This window comes from Vigna unguiculata, chromosome 8 (assembly GCF_004118075.2).
Source record: "Vigna unguiculata cultivar IT97K-499-35 chromosome 8, ASM411807v1, whole genome shotgun sequence".
Lineage (NCBI taxonomy): Eukaryota > Viridiplantae > Streptophyta > Magnoliopsida > Fabales > Fabaceae > Vigna > Vigna unguiculata.
This window is the reverse complement of record NC_040286.1, coordinates 26,701,369-26,722,046: the sequence shown is the minus strand read 5'-3', so window position 1 is coordinate 26,722,046 and position 20,678 is coordinate 26,701,369. Positions and strand designations below refer to the sequence as shown.

The 20,678-nt window shown below is 34.2% G+C and overlaps 2 protein-coding genes across 2 annotated transcripts; both read left to right on the top strand.

The window, feature by feature from the left end:
• Positions 1–2,580: 2,580 nt before the first annotated feature.
• LOC114194235 (universal stress protein PHOS34) lies at positions 2,581–7,958 on the top strand. The gene is made up of 5 exons (XM_028084350.1): positions 2,581–2,910; positions 2,993–3,102; positions 4,017–4,135; positions 4,548–4,678; positions 7,533–7,958. The coding sequence occupies exons 1-4, from the start codon at positions 2,697–2,699 to the stop codon at positions 4,642–4,644; spliced, it is 540 nt and encodes a 179-aa protein (XP_027940151.1). The 5' UTR covers positions 2,581–2,696; the 3' UTR covers positions 4,645–4,678; positions 7,533–7,958.
• A 1,424-nt stretch (positions 7,959–9,382) lies between these two features.
• Positions 9,383–11,472, top strand: LOC114194233. Its single transcript, XM_028084349.1, has one exon. The coding sequence runs from the start codon at positions 10,212–10,214 to the stop codon at positions 10,890–10,892; it is 681 nt and encodes a 226-aa protein (XP_027940150.1). The 5' UTR covers positions 9,383–10,211; the 3' UTR covers positions 10,893–11,472.
• Positions 11,473–20,678: the final 9,206 nt, after the last annotated feature.

The window sequence follows — 20,678 nt, the reverse complement described above, 5'->3', positions numbered from 1 at the left end:
TTCAAGAACCCACAATACTAGCAACTATCCTTTCCCAACCATGTTAAAGTGGAGAAAAAATGGATGATGGAATGGTATTATGAATTGTGATGGAAAATAGAGCTTGTGTGTTTATAAACACACCTTGTAATACTAATTTAATCACGTAATAAAGCCAACCTTAATTACAAAGAACTATAAAAAGCAAGAATTGGTTATGATACCATCACATTACAAGAATCAAATCACAAAATCATAGTGTAGAATCAAATCATAGAAAGTCATAACACAATATCAAATATTATCAGGAATATTAATTGTAATGATTAGAAGTGATATTGCTTTTAATATTATAATCATATCACTACTTTCTCTATTTGAAACATTTTAGAGATGAGAAATAGAGGTGGTAAATAAACAAAGAGAGAGGGTGAGAATATAAGAGTAGGGATGATAAAAATACACATGCCCGTGAGTTTGCACGGATAGTTAGTACCCGCAGGTATTTTAATACCTGTTTATAAACGCGTCAGGTGCGGGTACCATACTATCACTCGTGTGGTTTATGTGTTATTTATGTGTACAGTAACGGTGTTATTTATGTGTCACGTGTGGTTTTTTTAATCTTTTTGCTTTTTTTAATTCTTTTTAATTTTTTAAATTTTTTTTAAAAAAATTAAAATTGTCACGTGTTAATCTGACATTGTGTCACATGGCAGAGACAATGTGATGTGGTAATGGCAGTGCCACGTGTCACTATTGGATGTGAAAAGTCTCAATGTAGTCTCTGTATTTGTTATTTTGTCTCAATTTGGTCCCAATTTTTTTAAAACTAAATCAATTTCATCCCTATATCAAATTTAATTTTTATATAAATTTTACAATGGTATTTTTATTATAATTGATATTTTTAACAAAATTAAGTTTATTTAAATGTATATTTTGCATTGAATTTTATTTAAATATTGTTTCAAATATTTATATATCAATAATTTATAAACAAATATTAGAATTTATATTTAAAATTTTATATTAAAATTTATAAAGTTTTTATTTGAATTTATAAAGTTTTTATTTTTAAAGCAACTCTAACATTTATCTATAAATTATAAATATATAAATATTTTAAAAAAATTAAATAAATATCAATGCAAAATATACATTTAAATAAACTCAATTTAACCAATATTTTTTTTTATCCATTACATCAATTTAATCCCTATATCAAATTTAATTTTTATATAAATTTTACAATGGTATTTTTATTATAATTGATATTTTTAACAAAATTAAGTTTATTTAAATGTATATTTTGCATTGAATTTTATTTAAATATTGTTTCAAATATTTATATATCAATAATTTATAAACAAATATTAGAATTTATATTTAAAATTTTATATTAAAATTTATAAAGTTTTTATTTGAATTTATAAAGTTTTTATTTTTAAAGCAACTCTAACATTTATCTATAAATTATAAATATATAAATATTTTAAAAAAATTAAATAAATATAAGTGCAAAATATACATTTAAATAAACTCAATTTAACCAATATTTTTTTTTATCCATTACATCAATTTAATTATTCATAAACTCTTATATACTATTTTTTTCATTCCTTCATATCCATCTATTCATGAAATTATCTTCCTTATCTAAGCACATTAAAAATAAAATCTAGAACATAGATGCACACAACCATCACTCCCTCGTTTATCCATCGCTATGAGGTAGGGATGGCAATGCGGGCCGACCCGGTCCGTTTAGGCCCGCACATCGCGGGTTGGCCCGCCCCGCCCGTACAATTTATGCAGGCTGCAATCACTGGCCTGCCCTATCCCGCATTTGGCACGCAGGCTCGCGGGCTGGCCCGCTTTTTTTTAAATATTTTTTTTATTTTTATGATAAAACTTTCAATGTTTAAAAATTGAGAAACTTTATGAAGTTAACAAAATTAAGTAAAGACTTTAGGAAGTTGGATGATAAATTGATAATTAAACATTTTCATCATATTCATATTCATACTTTGACATACACAATATATTCTTTAAATTTTAGCACATTAAAAAATACATAATACTTGTCTTTTCCAGTTATACAAGAATTTGACATGTTAATGTAAGAGTTCATAAAAAAAGTAATTAATATATAAAAGTGTAAATATATTTTTTTAAAAATTTTTATGCGAATTTGCGGACCAGTCTGCGCAGGCTGCGGGTTTATGCGGGCCTACGAGTTCATTGTCCTAACTCGCCCGTATTTTTTTCACTGGCTTGTAGGTTGGCCGGGAGAGACCCTAATTGCCACCCCTACGAGGAAGTGATATGTACAAGGATGGTTGATTAAAAAAGGAAGTGAACAAAACTCTCAAGATTTTCTTTTCATGTTTCAAATTTCAACTTCTTATTTCCTCTTGCTGAACGCCAGCTTTGTAAACGTTCTATCACAAAATAAATTACATTTTTCTTATATATTTATATAAAATTTGAAAACGCGGGGTTACAATATTTTAAAGGTTTTAATAGTTTATTGTAAAATAAAAAATTAAGAATAATTGTAGCTCAATAATTAGTTATAATGGGAAATAAAAACTGATTGTGTTGTAATCTGAGAGTGAAGAAGGTGTTGGAATTCCATAGAAGCAAGCAAGTGAAGTCAAAGAAAGAGGGAAAAGGGAGAAGCTAACACGAAAGAAACAACTGAGAAAGCAGCGATGTCGGGTGGCGGAAACCTTAGCCGCGTGTTGGTGTCTGTTGACGGAAGCGAGGAAAGCATGAAGGCACTGCGTTGGGCTCTCACCAACCTCAAGCTCCGATCTCCTACTTCCGACTCCACCGATGCTCCTTCTTTCATCATCTTCCACGTCCAATCTCCGCCCTCCATCGCCACTGGCCTCAATCCCGGTGCCATCCCCTTCGGTGGCCCCAGTTCCGTACAATTCTCTTTCCCATTCTGAACTTCTCCTCATATATGTATATATATCATTCATCCGCTGTCATCTCTCACCAGGTGATATTGAAGTTCCAGCTTTCACAGCAGCCATTGAAGCACACCAGGAGCGCATCACCCGCGCCGTTCTCGATCACGCCCTCGGAATTTGCTCCGAGTTCAACCTCACCGTGCGTTTTCCTTATCTCTTTTTTTTTTTTTTTGTAATTTTATTTTTCTTCAATCTAACTTTCAGCGCTACTTTACTACTAATCTCGCCTGCGCCATTTTTACCTTTTTCTTTTTCCTTTATTTTTTTTTTTGTAAAAAATGAAAAATAAGGTGTCCGTTTGAAAACAAAAATTGCGGGAATGATCTTTGGTATTGAAATGTTTGAATTGAGGAATTGGCTAGGGCTGTATTTTTTGGATTTTAATTTAGGGATTTTCTGATTTCGTTTTGTGATGTTGTTATAGGATAAATTAATTCACCAAATAACTTTTTACTGGTCAGTGTTTTTCATTTTCTGTCCTTTATATTTCTTAATCGGTTCATGATATTTTGTTTTTTATTTTTCTTTTTTCATAAGTTTGGTGACTTTTTTTATGTCACTCCCTTTATTTTAACCTTTTCTGCAAGCTAGTTTTCATGTTTGTCTTTCTCATTGTAAGCGTTATTTCCTTTTTGTACTCGACTTCTCACAGCTTTCCTTTCCTATAAAATAAAATAGAAGTTCACAATCTTAGGTATCAGTTAGTTTCAATCTCTTTTGGCTTTACGAAGAAGCTTTGGCTACTGGTTTAGTTTGAAATTGGGTCATGAAACTTTGGGTTGTTTGGGAATGGGTGCTTCGAAGGAGAAAAGAGGACATTTTTTTTTTAAATAAGTTATAGCATATTTATGAAAATAAAATGATATTAGGACATTAAATGATTTTAGTCTATTATTTTATTTCTTACTTTTAGAAAGTATCAAATTAAAAACATATTTATTATTTTTTGCTTTCGAGCTCAAGCCTAAACACATCCTATTTGTGCTAGTGTTTCATTTTAAGTTTTTTTCTGCAATCGTGTAGTGTAGTTGACATTTTCTCTTTCTACGGCAGAGTCAGGTCAGAACTCATGTGGTAGTTGGAGATCCAAAGGAGAAGATTTGTGAAGCTGTTCAGGATTTGCATGCTGATGTTCTTGTGATGGGATCTCGTGCATTTGGCCCCATTAAGAGGTACAAAACAGCTAGTGATAGATCTTGATAGCTGCCAGAAAGTAATACATAAATTTGCATTTGGCACATAGACATATTTATCGTACTAATCCTTATTTTGACAGCACATATCACAAAAAATGACTTGATGATTATTCCCTTTGGAAATGATAACAAGTTTTAGAACTTTAGTCATGCTGTTATGATAGAGGGCTTGGATTTTGCACTATCTATTATTGCACCTGCGATTCTTTATAAATGTTTTCATGTTTGTTTGCTATATATGATACTAGCAGATGACAACCATAACTGACTTCTTAACCTTTTAATTTGTTCTCTGTATCATTTGTCATTTACCTGCACAGACACAGATAGATCTGCTTCAATTAGTATTCTGGACACTTGTATTGAACAATTTGAATTTGGCTTTCAGGATGTTCCTCGGGAGTGTGAGCAATTACTGTGCCCACCATGCTTCATGTCCTGTCATTATTATCAAGGAAACCGACAGTGTCAATAAGATAAACTGATGAACTTCTACTGTGCTATCGAAACTTCTTATCAGTAAGGCTGCATTTTATGTTGCATCCCTCATACTGTTTAGGATTTCACATAATAAGTGAATTTGACATATGACATGGTTTGAAAGGGCATCCCAACTAGGATTAGATGATGGAGTAAAAATATGGCTTGGATGCTGGTACCATTACGAACTACTGAGTGATGTTGCCATATAATGTGTTTTGTCTTTAGTTTTTAAATGGGATGTGTCAGAAATAGATTTATTTAAGGAATGACGTGATTTAAATTATGGTTTCTATCAAGTATAGGAATGTGTCTCAAGGACAGAAAAGATAATTTTTTCTTTCTAAAAAAAATTCTTCTACTCTACCTGGTTGGTAATCTGAAGTCTTACCGTTTTTTTTTGTGTTTTAATATTCTTGTCCATCGTTTATTTCTCTTGTGTGCTACAGAGCATACATCAATGATAATCAACCCCAATAATACTCTTCATACATGCACACGGTTGTTTATCATACATATAACTCATGATAAGTCACACCTAGCACTTGATATATACTTTGATTATACATGCATGGTTATTTCTTTGGTACCCTCTGTTGGGTTTTTTAATAAACTTAAATGTATTAACTGTTGCAGGTAATTAGTCGTTGCAGGTAACTAACCGTTGTGGGTAGTTAATGTACTAGCTGTTGGAGTTTGGATAATTAATGAGTTAACCGTTTATAACCGTTTTAAGTACAACAGTCAGAAAATTGTGAGCCTATAAATTCTATTATTGATTGCATAAGTAACAACAATAAGAGGTAAATCAAGTTTTTTCACAATAGAAAGAGAGAGTTGTCTACAAATTGGTATCAAGAGCCACTTAGCTTGAGTGTCTGAGTGAAAAAAAAGGAACCGATAGAGTGCTTGAGTGTTTGGAAAAAAAGAGAGAGTGAGATGTCTAGTCTTACAAACAATCTGCCCCTACCCAAGTTGACAAAAGCGGTCAACTTTGACAATTGGAGTCTTAAAATGAAAGCTCTTCTTGGCTCTCAAGAAGATTGGGAGGTGGTGGAAAATGGTCATGTAAAACCAGAAAACACCAAAAATTGGTCGAATGCCCAAAATGCATGAACGAAGGACAGGGCAACTTTGTATTTTGTACCAAATTTTGAACTGGTCTGGCTTTGAGAAAATTGCAAGTATCAAATCTTCAAAAGAAGTGTGGGACATTTTGGAGAAGGCGTATAATGGGATGATCGGGGGAAGTAGGTGCGGCTTCAAACACTCAGGGGAGAGTTGGAGAGCATGAAGATGAAGGAGACAAAAGGAGTAACTAAGTACATAACTCAGGTTGAAATTATGGTGAACCAACTTGCTAGAATCAGAGAGACGTTGTTCGCTAGCCGAGTTGTAGAGAAGATTCTGAGGTCTCTGACGGATGATTTTGTGAACATGGTGTGCGCGATTGAAGAGTCCAAGGACCTATCAACGCTCACATTTGAAGAGCTTGTTGGGTCTCTTGAGGCGCATGAACAACGAAAGAAGAAGGCGGAGCCACTTAATTAACTACTCCAAATGAAGGGAGAGACTCAAAACACTCAAGGCAGAGGAAGATACTGAGGTGGTAGAGCAGGTGATCCTGGTGGTAGAAGTCAAGGACAAGAGGAGGAGAAAGAACAATCCAACCAACAAAGTTGGTGCGGAAGAGGATGACGTTCATGGAGAAGAGGTTGGTTGAGCAACTCAAATGTTAAGTGCTTTAAGTGTGACAAGTATGGTCATTATGCAAAGGAGCGCTACTCGAATAAGTGTTTCAGTTGTGGTAAGGTCATACATTAAGATTTTCGGTCTGAGAATGGAAGAAAAGAGACAATCAACCTCGTAGAAGAAGTTGAAGAAGAAACAATGTTGTTGATGATGGCACGTAGCTCGGAGGTCGAGCACAAGCAAGTGGAGAACTTAGCAAGACAACCGATAGAGTGGAGAACTCAACAAGATTGCCGAGTATCATGGAGAATTCGGCAAGAAAGCCGAATAGCGTGAAGAACTCAGCAAAACAGTTGAATAGTGTTGATAGGATGGCAAGACTTCCTGATAGATCAACGTGCATTTGGATAGCTCAGTAAGGATTTGAGAGTTGCACTGGAGTGCAAGATGAGAAGTGACAACTTGAAATGGACAAGGAGATCGATGCGATTGAGTGCAATAATACGTGGAAGTGGTTCGATCTCTGGAGTTGAACATATTGACAGGAACCTAGTTAATGACAAGTTTGCCATAGTGAAAGTGAAATACAAGTCGACGACAGACAAATGAAAGCAAAGTCGACCATGAAAAAAACGAAGAATCCAGCTATTCATGAAAGGAGCAAACACGATGTGAGAAGAGTTATTGTACGTGAGAAGCCTGGACAAAGAATAGAAGAACCAAGATGAAAAATAAAAGTAACATTTCAAAGTTTTTTCACAATAGAGAGAGTTGTTGTCTACACCCTCTGTTTTTGTGAGGACGCTCTTATCATCAGCAACTAACAATCATCATTTAGTGATGTATTTTAAAGATAAATGGACATGTAGTTTATCTTATATTTAAAGTAGGGCACTTGACCAATATTTTTCAGTATAGGTGTTTTTTGTATTTTCCAAAACTTTTGGCCCAGCAGAATTGTGCCGACACTTACAATTTAAGAAGTAGTAGAGTTCTGAAACAATTTCAATTTCAATTTTAGTATTTTAAGTAGGTTGCCAGTGCCATACTTAAGTTGCTGATGCTGCACCCTTCCTTGCCAAATTAATTAGGTTGAAGGCTAACTTTTATTTTTTTGTTTTCTGACTTGCTTGCTTTGCTAGACCAGTGTTTTACCTCGGTTTAGCTGCTTATATCTTGTTGTTGTACCTATGCTGTCTAGATCCTGCTACAAGTACGTGTTATCACTTTTTGTGGACAATGCTGCTGTTCGTGTGAAATTCTTGCAGTTAAGAGTGCTTACAACTGTGCTGTTTCAGCTTCTATTGTTGTCGCAATCTTTTCAAAAAGATATTTGACTCCGGAAGGTTTGTATTCGTTTTGAAATTTACAATGTTATACATATATGTTGCATTACTATTGCTCCTTTGTCAGAGTCAGTTCTTGTGATAAACAACAAACTAGCCATTCATCATGTACAGATTCTCAAATTGAGAGTGCAGCTTGTGTTGGCTGCAACCTGCAGTTTCTTACTCTTGCATTATCGATATTGTCATCCATGAATAAACATTTATGTGATTTATGAAAGACATTTACAGTGCCATGGTACTTGATTTATTTTTAATGGGAAGGGATATTTCAGCTATCAGTTTTTTCTCATGTGAGTTAATACTTTGGCAGTATTTTAATAAATTCAAGTTATAGTTTGTTTGTTGTAATGCTCTTTGTAATAACTGTGCTTGGACCTTAATTCCTCTCCCGCAGAATGTAAATGAGTATTTCAGGTGTAGAAAACATGTAAATGGTTTTTGTTCAAAAGCTTAAATCTAGATTAGTTGTAAAGGGCCTTCATTTGCAAAGGAAGTTCATTTAAGAGAAGTGTTTGATGTTTATAAAGTTTTAGCCTTGTAGTCATTATTGTGCTCACCCTTACTTTCTTTTGGTCTTGACCAACTCAACAGTAATAACTAAACTTCACTAATGCTTTCATCAATGATGATCGCAGAAACCAAGGTTTACGTAGACTTAGAATCTTGTTTGCACATTAGAAAAAGGCATTGTTTGCTCTCAAACAAGTTCCTAAAGCTTTATTTGACTTATAGTTTTGGATTTCCATTAAGAGTGATTATTCCTCTCCCTGCTAGATACAATACTCAATCCATTATTGTAATCTTAGTTTGTGTTGAAGATATCTTTATTGCATGCAGCTCCTCTGATGAGTTCTAGTTTTCCCTCAAACTCCTATGTACTTAGCTCCACTTCTTCCATTGAATTGACCAGAGCATCTAGGGGAATGTTAATGTACCAAATTGTCAAAATTAAAATTAAACATTAATGTTACTTAAATCTGAAAATATATAATTTATTTTTACTTTTTTAAATGAGCCAAAATAATGCATTGACTAGACAAAACAGTAATAAAAAAAAAGTTTTAAATTAATACAAGTGAGACATCCGATTGTTTTGATTAATCCATTTCATGTGATTATGCAAAAGTAACTTAGTTATCGATTAATTTTAGAAGCGCGTCCTAATTGAGTTTGCAATTCGAATTCTATTAAAATTGTTTAACGGTTAAAGTTCCTATGTTAGTATCAATTGGAATTAGAATATTGTATTATAATTTGAAGTTCAATTCCACTTCAATTTTGATACCTCTTAATATGTACTCAAGGTTATGCAACTTTGAGTACAAATTTTTTTCCATTAGAAGCATAATGACAAAGTAGTATGTTTTGGTGAAGTGTGGGGTTGACAATGAATAAATGAAGGTGAAACTGATAATAATAGGTCAAGGAAAATAATGATGATAATAATAATAGAAATTATTTTGCCCAGTTTTAATCGGGGAAATTTTTTTGTTAAATAGTCTTAATTGATTCCACTTGAAAAGAAAAAAAAGCATTGTTGATAAAGAGAAGGCATTGTTTTATTTTTTCAAATTTTAACCGAAAAATATCTATCGATAGAAAAACATTAGGGTAATTAAAGTTGCATCCAACAACCATATTTAGGAAATAAAATAACTTAAAATTAATGTAAATCAAATTCGTAATAATTAAATTTCCTGAAAATGGTGAAATTCTCAATTTAAGCACAAACACATGGGTAGGGTTTCCAAGTGAGATAGTTCATTAACTATAACCTATTTTATACATTTTGAAAATCCATTTTTATTGTTGGTGAATTCTCCAATTATAACAGATAAAATGGCGAGACAATTCTCAAATTAGTCTTAAGCAATTCTGGTGCAACTGAATCTAACCAAGCAATTCCATAGGATCAATTCCAAACCACACCATTTTGGAGTTTGCAATGACAGAAAGTTGAGATTCTTTTCTGTTAAAAGGCATAGCTAAATTCTCGAGGCACCAACCAATGTTTTCTTCTCTCATTCTCCTTCCATGCATATATAACCATGGCTCACTCCCACCACATTCATACCCCTCTTGATTCAAACAAAGAAAGTACAGAACTTTATCACCCGAAACCTCAAAAACTCTCTCCTTTGTCCTTCGTCTCCTTCCATTTCCGATCGATGAAGGCGAAGTAGGGCAGTGTTTGCCCAACGAGCCATGCTGACACAGATGAACACACCATGAGATCTTAAACCATCATCGACCCTGGGAGGACCAAAATGGAGATGCAGCGGATGAGGGAGTTGTGGTCACTGTTTTTGTCATTTGAAAGCAAGAGAGTGTTCCTTGTGGGTGGAAATCACACTGCAGCCAGATTTTGCTCCCGCTAAAACTATTATCACCCCCACAAAAAACTCTATTCTCCTTCTTCTTCTTCTTTTTCTTCTTCTGCTACATATAAAAACTCTCTTTTGAACTTCTAAAATATCGTCTTCGTGTTTATTTATCTTCTTGTTGTGATAAGTTAACCTAATAGTTCTGATATGAGGAAGCTTTTTTCTCACCGCGTGATGCTTTTGGCGTTGTTTCTAACTCCCTTTACCTTGATATCTTCGACCTCAGCGCAAGAACAAGAAACCAAACCCGACCCTGTTACCATGAACATGGGAAGAACGCAGAGAAAACTATTAGGGTACGTGCCGGAGGCGAAAAAAGCTGCGTTGCAAAACCTAGAGGACGTGCTTCTGGAACCCCCACGTGCGGCTTCGGGGAAATCGAGGGTGTACTTGAAGCGTACCAAGTATTTGCCTGATCTGATGGGTGATTCGCTGGAGGGTTACCCTCGGCGCGTTTTCATCGATGTGGGGCAAAAGGATGCGGAGAGTGGCTCCGACTGGTTTAGGAAGAAGTACCCTACGAGGAACAAGAACTTTGAGATGTATAAGATAGAGGCTGTGGCTGAGGGTGGCCCACAGATAGAGATGTCGGAGTGGTTGAGGAAGAACGTGAAGGAGGAAGAGTATGTGGTGATGAAAGCTGAGGCTGAGGTGGTGGAGGAGATGATGTGGAGTAAGGCCATAAGGTTGGTGGATGAGCTTTTCTTGGAGTGCAAGCCACAGCAAGGGAGTGCCAAGAGGAAGAACAGAAGGGCCTATTGGGAGTGTTTGGCTCTGTATGGGAAATTGAGAGATGAAGGTGTGGCTGTGCATCAATGGTGGGGTTGATTTGGTTCAAGGTTTTCAATTTCAATCGGTTATGATTTTGTTCTGATTCTTGATCTATGATATTGTGAGAAAATTGCAGACATAAGAAGCTGCTGATATATCTCAGAACACTTGTTTTCTTGCTGTCTAAATCGTAGTGATGAACCGTTTTTCAAAGCCTTAGATTGGTTTATATTGGTTGATACTGGTTTAGTAGAAACACTATATATAAGAGGTTTGATTTCAAGACTTTTGCGGTTCACAGTGTGAGTAGTTCAGATAACGACACTGTTTTTGAGGTTGAAGAGTGAAAGTTCGTTCACCCAGGAGTTTTAATTTTTCTCTCTTGTCTCCTTTTGATTTATTCTTTTCTTTTGCGGCTTGTGTTTTTGACAGTTTGATCATTTATTTATGTGAAAGTTTGTGATAGGATTTTGTTGGCTGTGAAAAGGATCGTGAGAACATTGATCATCATGGTGTTACAGTTGAAAAATTTGTTCAAAGGGAGGGCCGAACTATAATTTTCCTCAACTGTCATCATTTATGTGTAATGATTTATTCATATTCTTTATTCTTATATTTTTTTTCCCCATCACATCATAATACATATATATATTTATATAAATTATTTTTTTATTCTTTCTTAGTGTCATGTATTTTGGTGTCTATTTATTATTTATGTGACATGCACACTAGTGCACAATTTCCATTTTACCTTGTCTTATACGTCTTGGTTGGCCAGGAACCGAAGCATATAATGGCGCGGTGACATTTTTGCAATTAGAGCCAAGTTTTAGGCCTCAGTTCTCCAAATACCTGAAGCCAAAGAGGGGTATAGGCCCCGATTCGCTCAAAACCGGTGCCAAACAGGTGCCAAACAGGGGTATAGGCCTCGATCCAGTAAGACCCGAAGCCAAAAAGTGGCTGGACGTTAGCTGTTTGGCCTTGGTCCAAGGAGACCCGGTGCCAAAAGGGGGTCAATGGCTTCGGTTCCTCTAACAACCGAAGCCATAGGGTTTATTTAGGGTTCAAAATTCGCGAACCCTTCTTCTTCCCCATGTCAGCGCCTCTGCAACTCCTTCCACTCTCTCTCTCTCCGCTGCACCCACTGCCACCCACCCTCTGGCCCACGTCGACCTCCTCCGGCCAGTGCAACCACCACGCGAGCGAGCGCCCTCCATTTCGCATCTCTCTCTGTCGCTCTCTCTCTCGCATGCTCTCTCTCTATCGCGCGCTCTCTCTCTCTCTCTCTCTCCGTTGCACCCACTGCCACCACACCCTCCAGCCACTGTCGACCACCTCCGGCCACCTACGACCACCTCTGGCCAGTGCAACCACCACGCGAGCGAGCCCCCTCCATTTCGCGTCTCTCTCTCGCGTGGTCTCTCTCTCGTGCGCTCTCTCTCTCTCCACTACACCCACTGCCACCACACCCTCCGACCACCGTCGACCACCTCCGGCCACCTGCGACCACTTCTCGGTTTTTCTCCGGCAATTGTAGTACCGCCATTCCTCCAAGGTAAGTTTCTAACTCGTTTTGAAGCTCCCGGTAAGCAACAAATGTATTTATTTCTCATTATTTAACTTATTTTCATGAAACTTTGAAATTAAAATATGTCAATTTAGAAGGTTTATATTTGTTCAGATAAATTAACTATAAAAAGGTTTGAAATTTAAAAAAATTTAGAAGGTATTTCAAACGAATAAAATAGGAGAATTTCGAATACTAAAAAAAATGTCATTCCTTTTCACTTCTCTTACTCCACTCACGAAGGTCAAATTGGACGGACTTAAACTAAAGGCTTAGTCGAGTCAATTTGGATTGAAGATCAAGACGAGTTGGTCAAGATCAAAGGACAAGTTGAGTAAGCTTGGGTTTAAGATTTTGCTAAGTTGGTCCAAGTCGTAGGTCTTGTTGGGTTGATGAGACTGAACATCAAGAACAGTCAGCCCGAGATGATCGAGACGAGTTAGCTTGGATCGAAAGTCGAGATGAATCAGCCTATGTTGAAGGTTGAGCCGATTCGACTTGGAGCCAAAGGTCAAGCTGATTCAACCCGATCAGAGGTCAACCAATTTGCTAGGGTCGTGGGTCAAGCTTATTTAGTTAAGGCTGAAGATCAAGTCAATTCAGCTTGGTTCAAAAGTCGTATCGTTTTGGCCAAAAGGTTGAGTTAATTCAACTTGCTCCGAAGGTTGAGCCAACTTGGCCTGAGGCAAAGGTTGAGATGAGCTTGTCCAAGTCGAAGGTTGAGCTAATTCAGCTCGAATCGAAGGTCGTGTTGTTTTGACATGTGCCAAAGGTCGTGTCGTTCGGCCTAGGCCAAAGGTCATGCTCTTTTGGCCCGAGACCAAGGGTTGAGTTTATTCGGCCTAGGCTGAAGGTTGAACTGATTTGGACCGAGCCAAAGGTCGAGCCGATTCAACCCGAACCAAAGGTCGAGCCGATTCAACCCGAACCAAAGGTCTTTTGTCTTTTCGGCTTGGGCTGAAGGTTGTGTTGATTCGATTTGGGTCAAAGGTCAAGCTAATTCAGTCCAAGATGAGTCTGTTCGGGCCGAAGGTTGAAATGTGTTCATAGGGTCGAAGGTCGTGAGGAGTCGGCCGAGACCAAAGGTTCTGATGAGTCGGCCTATACTCCAGGTTGAGACGAGTCGGCTCGGGTCTTAGGTCGTGATGACTAGCCTTGGAATGAAGGTCGAGACAATTCGATCTAGGTCAAAGGCCATGTTGAGTAAGCTAAGTTGAAGGTCTAGATGACTTATCTCGATCCTACGATCAAGATGACTCGAGATGAGTTGGTCTAAGCTTAAAGTCAAGCTAAGTTAGCCTGGATCGACTTAATCATCATGGATTGATTGAGTTTGAGAACAACACTATTATTTACTCTTATTATTAAGTGTTATATAGAAAATGATTAATGTATCAAAAATAGATAATGATTTCTAACAATTCCATGAAATAAAAATATATGGTATCTTAATTAATTACAATTTAGTTATCCTCATTTCTCAAATAATTTATTTGGATGAAGTAATTGAAATATCTTAGATTTTAATTTCTCTTTTAAGGTAAAATACTATTTTTAAAATATTTAGATAACTCAACTTTATATTCTAACCCGAGTTGATTTAGCTCAACCTTCGATCTGGGACGACCCGTCTTGATCTTCGGCCTAAATTGGCTTGACCTTCAGCCTACCTATAATCAATTTGACCTTTAACCTATGCCAACTCTTTTTGAGCTTCAGCCTATGCCAAATTAGCTTTAGCTTTGTCCTTCGCAAACTAGTCTCAACTTTCAACTCGATTGATTCATCTCAATCTATGGCCCATGTGACTCGTCTTAGCCTTCGGCTTTGATCAACATGTCTCGACTTTTGGTACTCTTAATTGCAATTCAAACCTCATGTCTGTAGTATAGAACTTAAGGGTGTCAAACACAGGATGATCCCTTCCAGGTGGAGGAACCCTTGCATTAACAACATGAGTCTTTAAACCAACGAAAGTCGCATATTCATGTCTGGTATATGCCAAGCATAAGAAGATTTGATTGGATATAAACGCTGGACTAATTGTCATTGCTATCTAGTGTTGATGAAGTAAGATGAGTGATCAAGTCATCAAAACAATAAAAACAAATCAAATAACCAACACGTAAAACAAAAACATAATATATATCAAACCAAGTTAGTATAGAGAATTTAGAAGTTACGTCTAGCCTGGCCCGAACCACCAATCAATCTTCTGTGGGATGGGTTATCCTAGTAGCCCATTTTTATTTCACGAGTCAGCCCGGTCCGACCCATTTTTGACCGGCCAATGATAGGTTGGGCCTTTCCACTCCTAATGTGATAAAGGTGTTTGATGAAATGTATGAGCATGTGTGGAATTTCGTAATGTAGAGCTACAAAACTATTAGTAGTCCTAAATGCAACTACAACCTATGATTAAAACTATGGGAAACTATGTAAATCATAAAAATCGAACTAAAGTGTAGAAAAATGAAGCAAACACTACAAGAAAAATTGATATTATCGACAACTAAAATCAATTGCTAATGTTTAAAATCTGTGGGTAAATCAAAATTACTCACTGATTACTAACGGTCAAAAATTCGTCGGTAAACACATGTTTGTAAATTTTACCAACGAACAAATTCTGAGGAAAAAATTTGTTGGTAAATAGCGTGAACCAGTTTATCTTCTTCCTCCTTCCACCTCATTTTCCTTTTATCTTTTCAATTTTTCTTCTTCCAAAACCTCCTCCACTACACCTCTTACTCCATCGTCGTTGTCACCATCGCTACCATCCTTGGTTCTTCCTTTTCTTCATCTTCCTTCTCCATTTCCACCTCCTTCTTTCACTCCTTCTTCTTTCTTTCAAATTTCTCTATCTTTAACCACCTCCGTCGAGCCATTATTGTGTATTCGTTGCACCACTACTGCACCTCTACTACACAACCACTACGTCGTTGTAGTGTCACTACCTCACCTCTTCTTTTGATGCACATTCTTAATTTTTAAGACATTGAACGCAAGATTTGGACAGAATTTTACCCGTTCTTTTTATCGATGGATAAATTTGTCAGTAATTAAAATATTAAAATTCGTCAATAATTTAAATTTATCGAGAAAAATAAATTTATTAGTAAAATTTCATCGATAATTTAAAAAAATATTTGCAGTGAGCTAGAATATTCATGAATGCACGTGCGAATGATGATTCTTGCGTGTATGCGGTTAATTTCGTGGAATTGATGATGAAAATGACTAAAAAACAGTAATTGAGAAAAAAGATGTGGATTTATCAATTAAAGAGAGAAAACGAAAGTTCCCACACTAAGAACCCTAACTAACATAATTAATAACCAAACTAAAATTTTCTAATTCCTACTTCGACCTACTTCGAACTTGTTCGAATTGAGTTATGGAGACTTGTGGAACTATGCAAAGCCTAGAGACAACACAAACTCATAGCTAAAATGCATGAAAATAGCAAGAAGATGAAGAACAAGTGAAACATAAAAAAAATAACGAATTTAGCGGTCTAACCAGATTTTTCTTCAATTCAACTTCGAATTAGAATGTGATAGCTGGGAGTAAGTTTTACTACAGTTGCCTCTTTAGCAAGTGCAGGTGAATTTCCTCTCAACTTAACTATCATGTTCACCACCAAAGACAAGTCACCTTTTCTCACCTTATTTGCACATGGAAACTTGTCAAAGATTATTAGAAGGAATTTTCATGAAAAGGAATAGTTTATGTACTCCTGCATTATTTGTTAATGAACTAAAAAGGTCATGTGAACTATTTACATTAAGGAAAACATGATGTCTAGAACTAAAGAAATAAGAGTCTCAAATATGAAGGAATAAAAAGAAATTAAAAACCTATTTAGCAGTAACTATTCGATAAAATCCTACTTTAAAAATAGCAAATCAAACTAATTAAACTATTATAAACTATGCTAGAATTAAACTAAGACTAGACAAATAATGCAGAGTAAAGCTAATACAAAGACAAGAGAACTAATGAAAAATCTTACTCTATCAATAAAGTCTAAACTAGAGCCATAAAATTAAGAAAGTTGAAGACAATACTAATATGTTCTAGACTATCACTAAACTACTCCCAAAAATTATCAATTAAAAGGAAATTAAAGTAAAAGATTATCTACCTAATCTACACTAAAATTGTCCTAAAAAGTTAAGACTCTCACTAACAAGCACTTAAAAGAATGATTTTAACTTTGAAAAGTTTTAGCACTTGGGAACTTATCATAGGCTTAAATGAGCTGATCCCACCTAGGGATGGCAACGGGGCGGGGCGGGTACGGGTATCATGATCCCATCCCCATCCCCATAATAAAAATTCATCCCCATCCCCATCCCCAAACCCAACGGGTATACAACTTTTGACCCATCCCCATCCCCACCGGGTAACGGGTATTTTCTTATACCCATACCCATACCCATTTTTTTATTGTTCCATATATCAATTAAATATTTTTTATAAAAAAAATTTAAAAATCACACCAACGGAATCATGATACTATCAAAATATTCAATATTAAAATAACATACTCTTTTTGATTTTCATGATGTCAAATATTAAGAAAAATATTATAATAGTATAAATCTCAAATTAAAGTATCAAATAACAACTAAATAAAATTCAAATAATTATATAAAAGCTAAAAAATTACACATTACTAAAATTTTATAATAACCAAAATATTTATTAATTTTACAAATGATCAGTGGTTTCATTTGCATTCGATCCACCTACACATAGAAAAAAAATGAAAAATTAGATATGATATAATAATTGAAATTGAAAATTTTAATTACTAGAATATAATGTACCTTCTTCATCAGATTCATTTTCACTCATGAGAACATCTTTTCCTTTTAATTTTTTAACACCTACAAACACCAAATGTAGAATATTAGATGAGAATTCACAAAAAATACTAACAAAAAATATTAATAAATTTGAGTAACTTACCTAGATGGTTTGAGTTCCATATCCAACTTCTTGTACACATCAAAGCCTCTATAGTAATATGATGAAGTCGACTACGGTGAGAAGTTAATATCTGACCACCAGTACTAAAAGCAGATTCAGAAGCTACAGTTGTTATTGGAATAACTAAAACATCCCTTGCAATTGCTTGAAGGGTTGGAAACTTTAACCCATTTGTTTTCCACCATGATAAGATATCAAATTCTTGTGTAACCGGCAAATTATCTTCTTCCAAGTAATAATCCAACTCTGTTTTCATAACTGTAGTTCTAGATTTTTTCTTTTTTGCCATAAACTCTAAAAATTCATTCGCATCATTATCAACATCCTTTCCCAACTCCAATGATGTAGCTCTATAAGAAGAAGTTTCATTCTTTTTTGATTGATATTCCAAAACCAAATCATAGCACATTTGACGAATCCTACTAAGTTTCAGATCAAAATCATTACCATACAATTTATAAAAATAATATTCTAACATGTCCATCTTGTACCTTGGATCTAAAACTGAAGCAATTGCCAATATATCATGAATAACACTCCAGTAACTTTCAAATTTCTTTAACATTTGTATTGCCATATTTTGAATGGTTATCTCAGGAGATTTAACCCAATCATTTATTGCAATCTTGATCTCACAAATCTTTGGGAAAAAGATGTTGGCAGTTGGGTATTTGGAGCCAGAAATGATTTCTGTGATGTCATTAAATAATTTTAGCCTTCGACAAACATCCTTTGCAAATTCCCACTGCATATCAGTTGGCAAAGAAGTGTATTGAGCTTCACGTTGCTTTAACCTAAAAAACACATCCTTATAACATATGGCAATATCAAGCATCTTGTAAGTAGAATTCCATCTAGTTGGGCAATCCAAACTTAACTTTTTAGTGAAAGAAATTCGCAATTGTCTAGCTGTTTCCTCAAATTTTTCCATTCTTTTAGGAGTTGCTGTCCAATATGCTACACTTTCTCGAATTTTTTCCACCCTTTCTTTTAGGACGGCTAACCCTTCTTTCACAATCAAATTAAGGATATGTGCTGAACAACGCATATGAAGCAAAGACCCTTTCTTAATGAGTGTGTCCAACTTCAACTTATCCTTAATTTTTTCAATCATGCTATCATTTGTGCTGCAGTTGTCTAAAGTGATAGTAGACAATTTTGTATCAATATTCCAATCGAACAAACAATCAACTAATACATTGCAAAGTTGATCAGCTGTGTGAGGTGCGGGAACATAAATGAACCTATAAATTAAGCAATATTTTGTAAGACATATAATCTTTCTAGAGGTGCATAAAAAAAATTACTGGAAAATTTATAAATTAAAAAAGGTGTACCTCAAAATTATATTTTGCAATGTCCAATTGTCATCAATATAGTGAGTTGTGATAGACATATACCCTTTCTTTTGATTGCTTGCAGTCCACATATCCGATGTAATTGCTATTCTTCCTTTATTTGTATCTATCAACTTCATAACAACTTGTTTTTCATGTTCATAGATGCCGAGTATCTCTTTCTTTATCGTATTTCGTGAAGAAAGTTGAAATAATGGTTGAATTGTTGTCACGAATCTAATAAAACCAATATGGTCCACTATTGACAATGGATATTCATGCAATATAATCATTGTTGCAAGTTCCCTCTTGGCATTTTCTTCATTATAAGCTCCACAAGCCAATTCCTTTTTGCCACTTGAAAAAAGTGTTTTTTGTCCCCCTTTTCCTTTTGCTAAAGCCTTTTTTTGAATACATATGTTTGTATGATGGTGCAAGTGCTTTGTTCCATTCTTTGTTTCTCCACCAAGCAGTTTCTTGCAATAGTTACATTTAGCTTTGTATTTTCCATCAACTTTTATCTTTTCAAAGTGTTCCCACACAACACTTTTCAATTTCCCTTTCTCATGCTCTACTTGTGTTGTTGAATGTATTTCATCATGAACTTCTGAAGGTGTTTGCGTAGATGGATTTAATGGAGATTGACTGTCATTATTGGAACTTTGAAAGGGAGTTGGTTGTTGTGAACACTGTGGTGGACTTGGTACCTGCAAATCTTGATCTCCTGTGCTCATTTTCTCTAGAAACTAACATACGTAACAAAAAAAAATCAAACAAAGTAAAAAGGTTAATTTCTTTTTTAACAAAATATAAAAGGAAAACCAATAATCAAGTTTAAAAATATTTCAAATATTTTTTATACTATTAAAAATTTATATTATACCACTTAAACGAAATAGCACAAATAACAAAATTAAATTAATAATAATTCAAATTTAAACATAGATTCTTCATCTTTTGATCTTGAATTAAATTAAGGATTTATGCAATTGAGCACTTAAAATTGAGAATTAAACATTATCATGAAACAAAAAATAAATAATAAATAAAATTATCATAAAGGAGTAAAGATAATTAAATGTGTGACCCAAATTTGAGAATATCCATTTGAACATAACATAACGGAAAAAAAATGTATAATTAAGATTATGATAAAAGGAAAAGTACCTTGAAGATCTGTTTAAACCTTAAAGAACAAGCCAAACAATTAAAAGAGAGTAAAAAAGTGTATAACCAAAGTAACAAAAAGAAGAGCTACAAAATAAGAGTCAAACATTTTCATGAAAATAAATAAATAAATAAAGATAATCAAATGTGTAACCTAAAAATTATTTCATAGAATGAAATTGAGGAACACCTATTTGAACATAACCATGTACAGAGAGTAAAAATTATGTAATAAGAAGAAGAAAAATTACCTTCAAAATTAAATCTTGAAAAACAAACCAGACAATTGAGAGAGTAAACAAAGTGTATAACAAAAAACAAAGAGAATGAGAAATATGTTATATATATACATATATATATATATATATATATATATATATATATATTATATTATATTATATTATATTATATATTATATTACTATGTATATATATATTATATGTGTGGATATCTTATGTTTATATATATATATATAATTATTTATATATATATTATATTATATTATATATTATATTATTATTACTATGTATATATATTATATGTGTGGATATCTTATGTTTATATATATATATATATATATATATATATATATATATATATATATATATATATATATATTTTTATAGATATATATTTATTTTAAGTATATATTATATTATATTATATAATAATATAAATATAATAATATATATTATATTATTATGTATATATATTATATGTATATGCGTAGATATTTTATGCTTTTATATATATATATATATATATATATATATT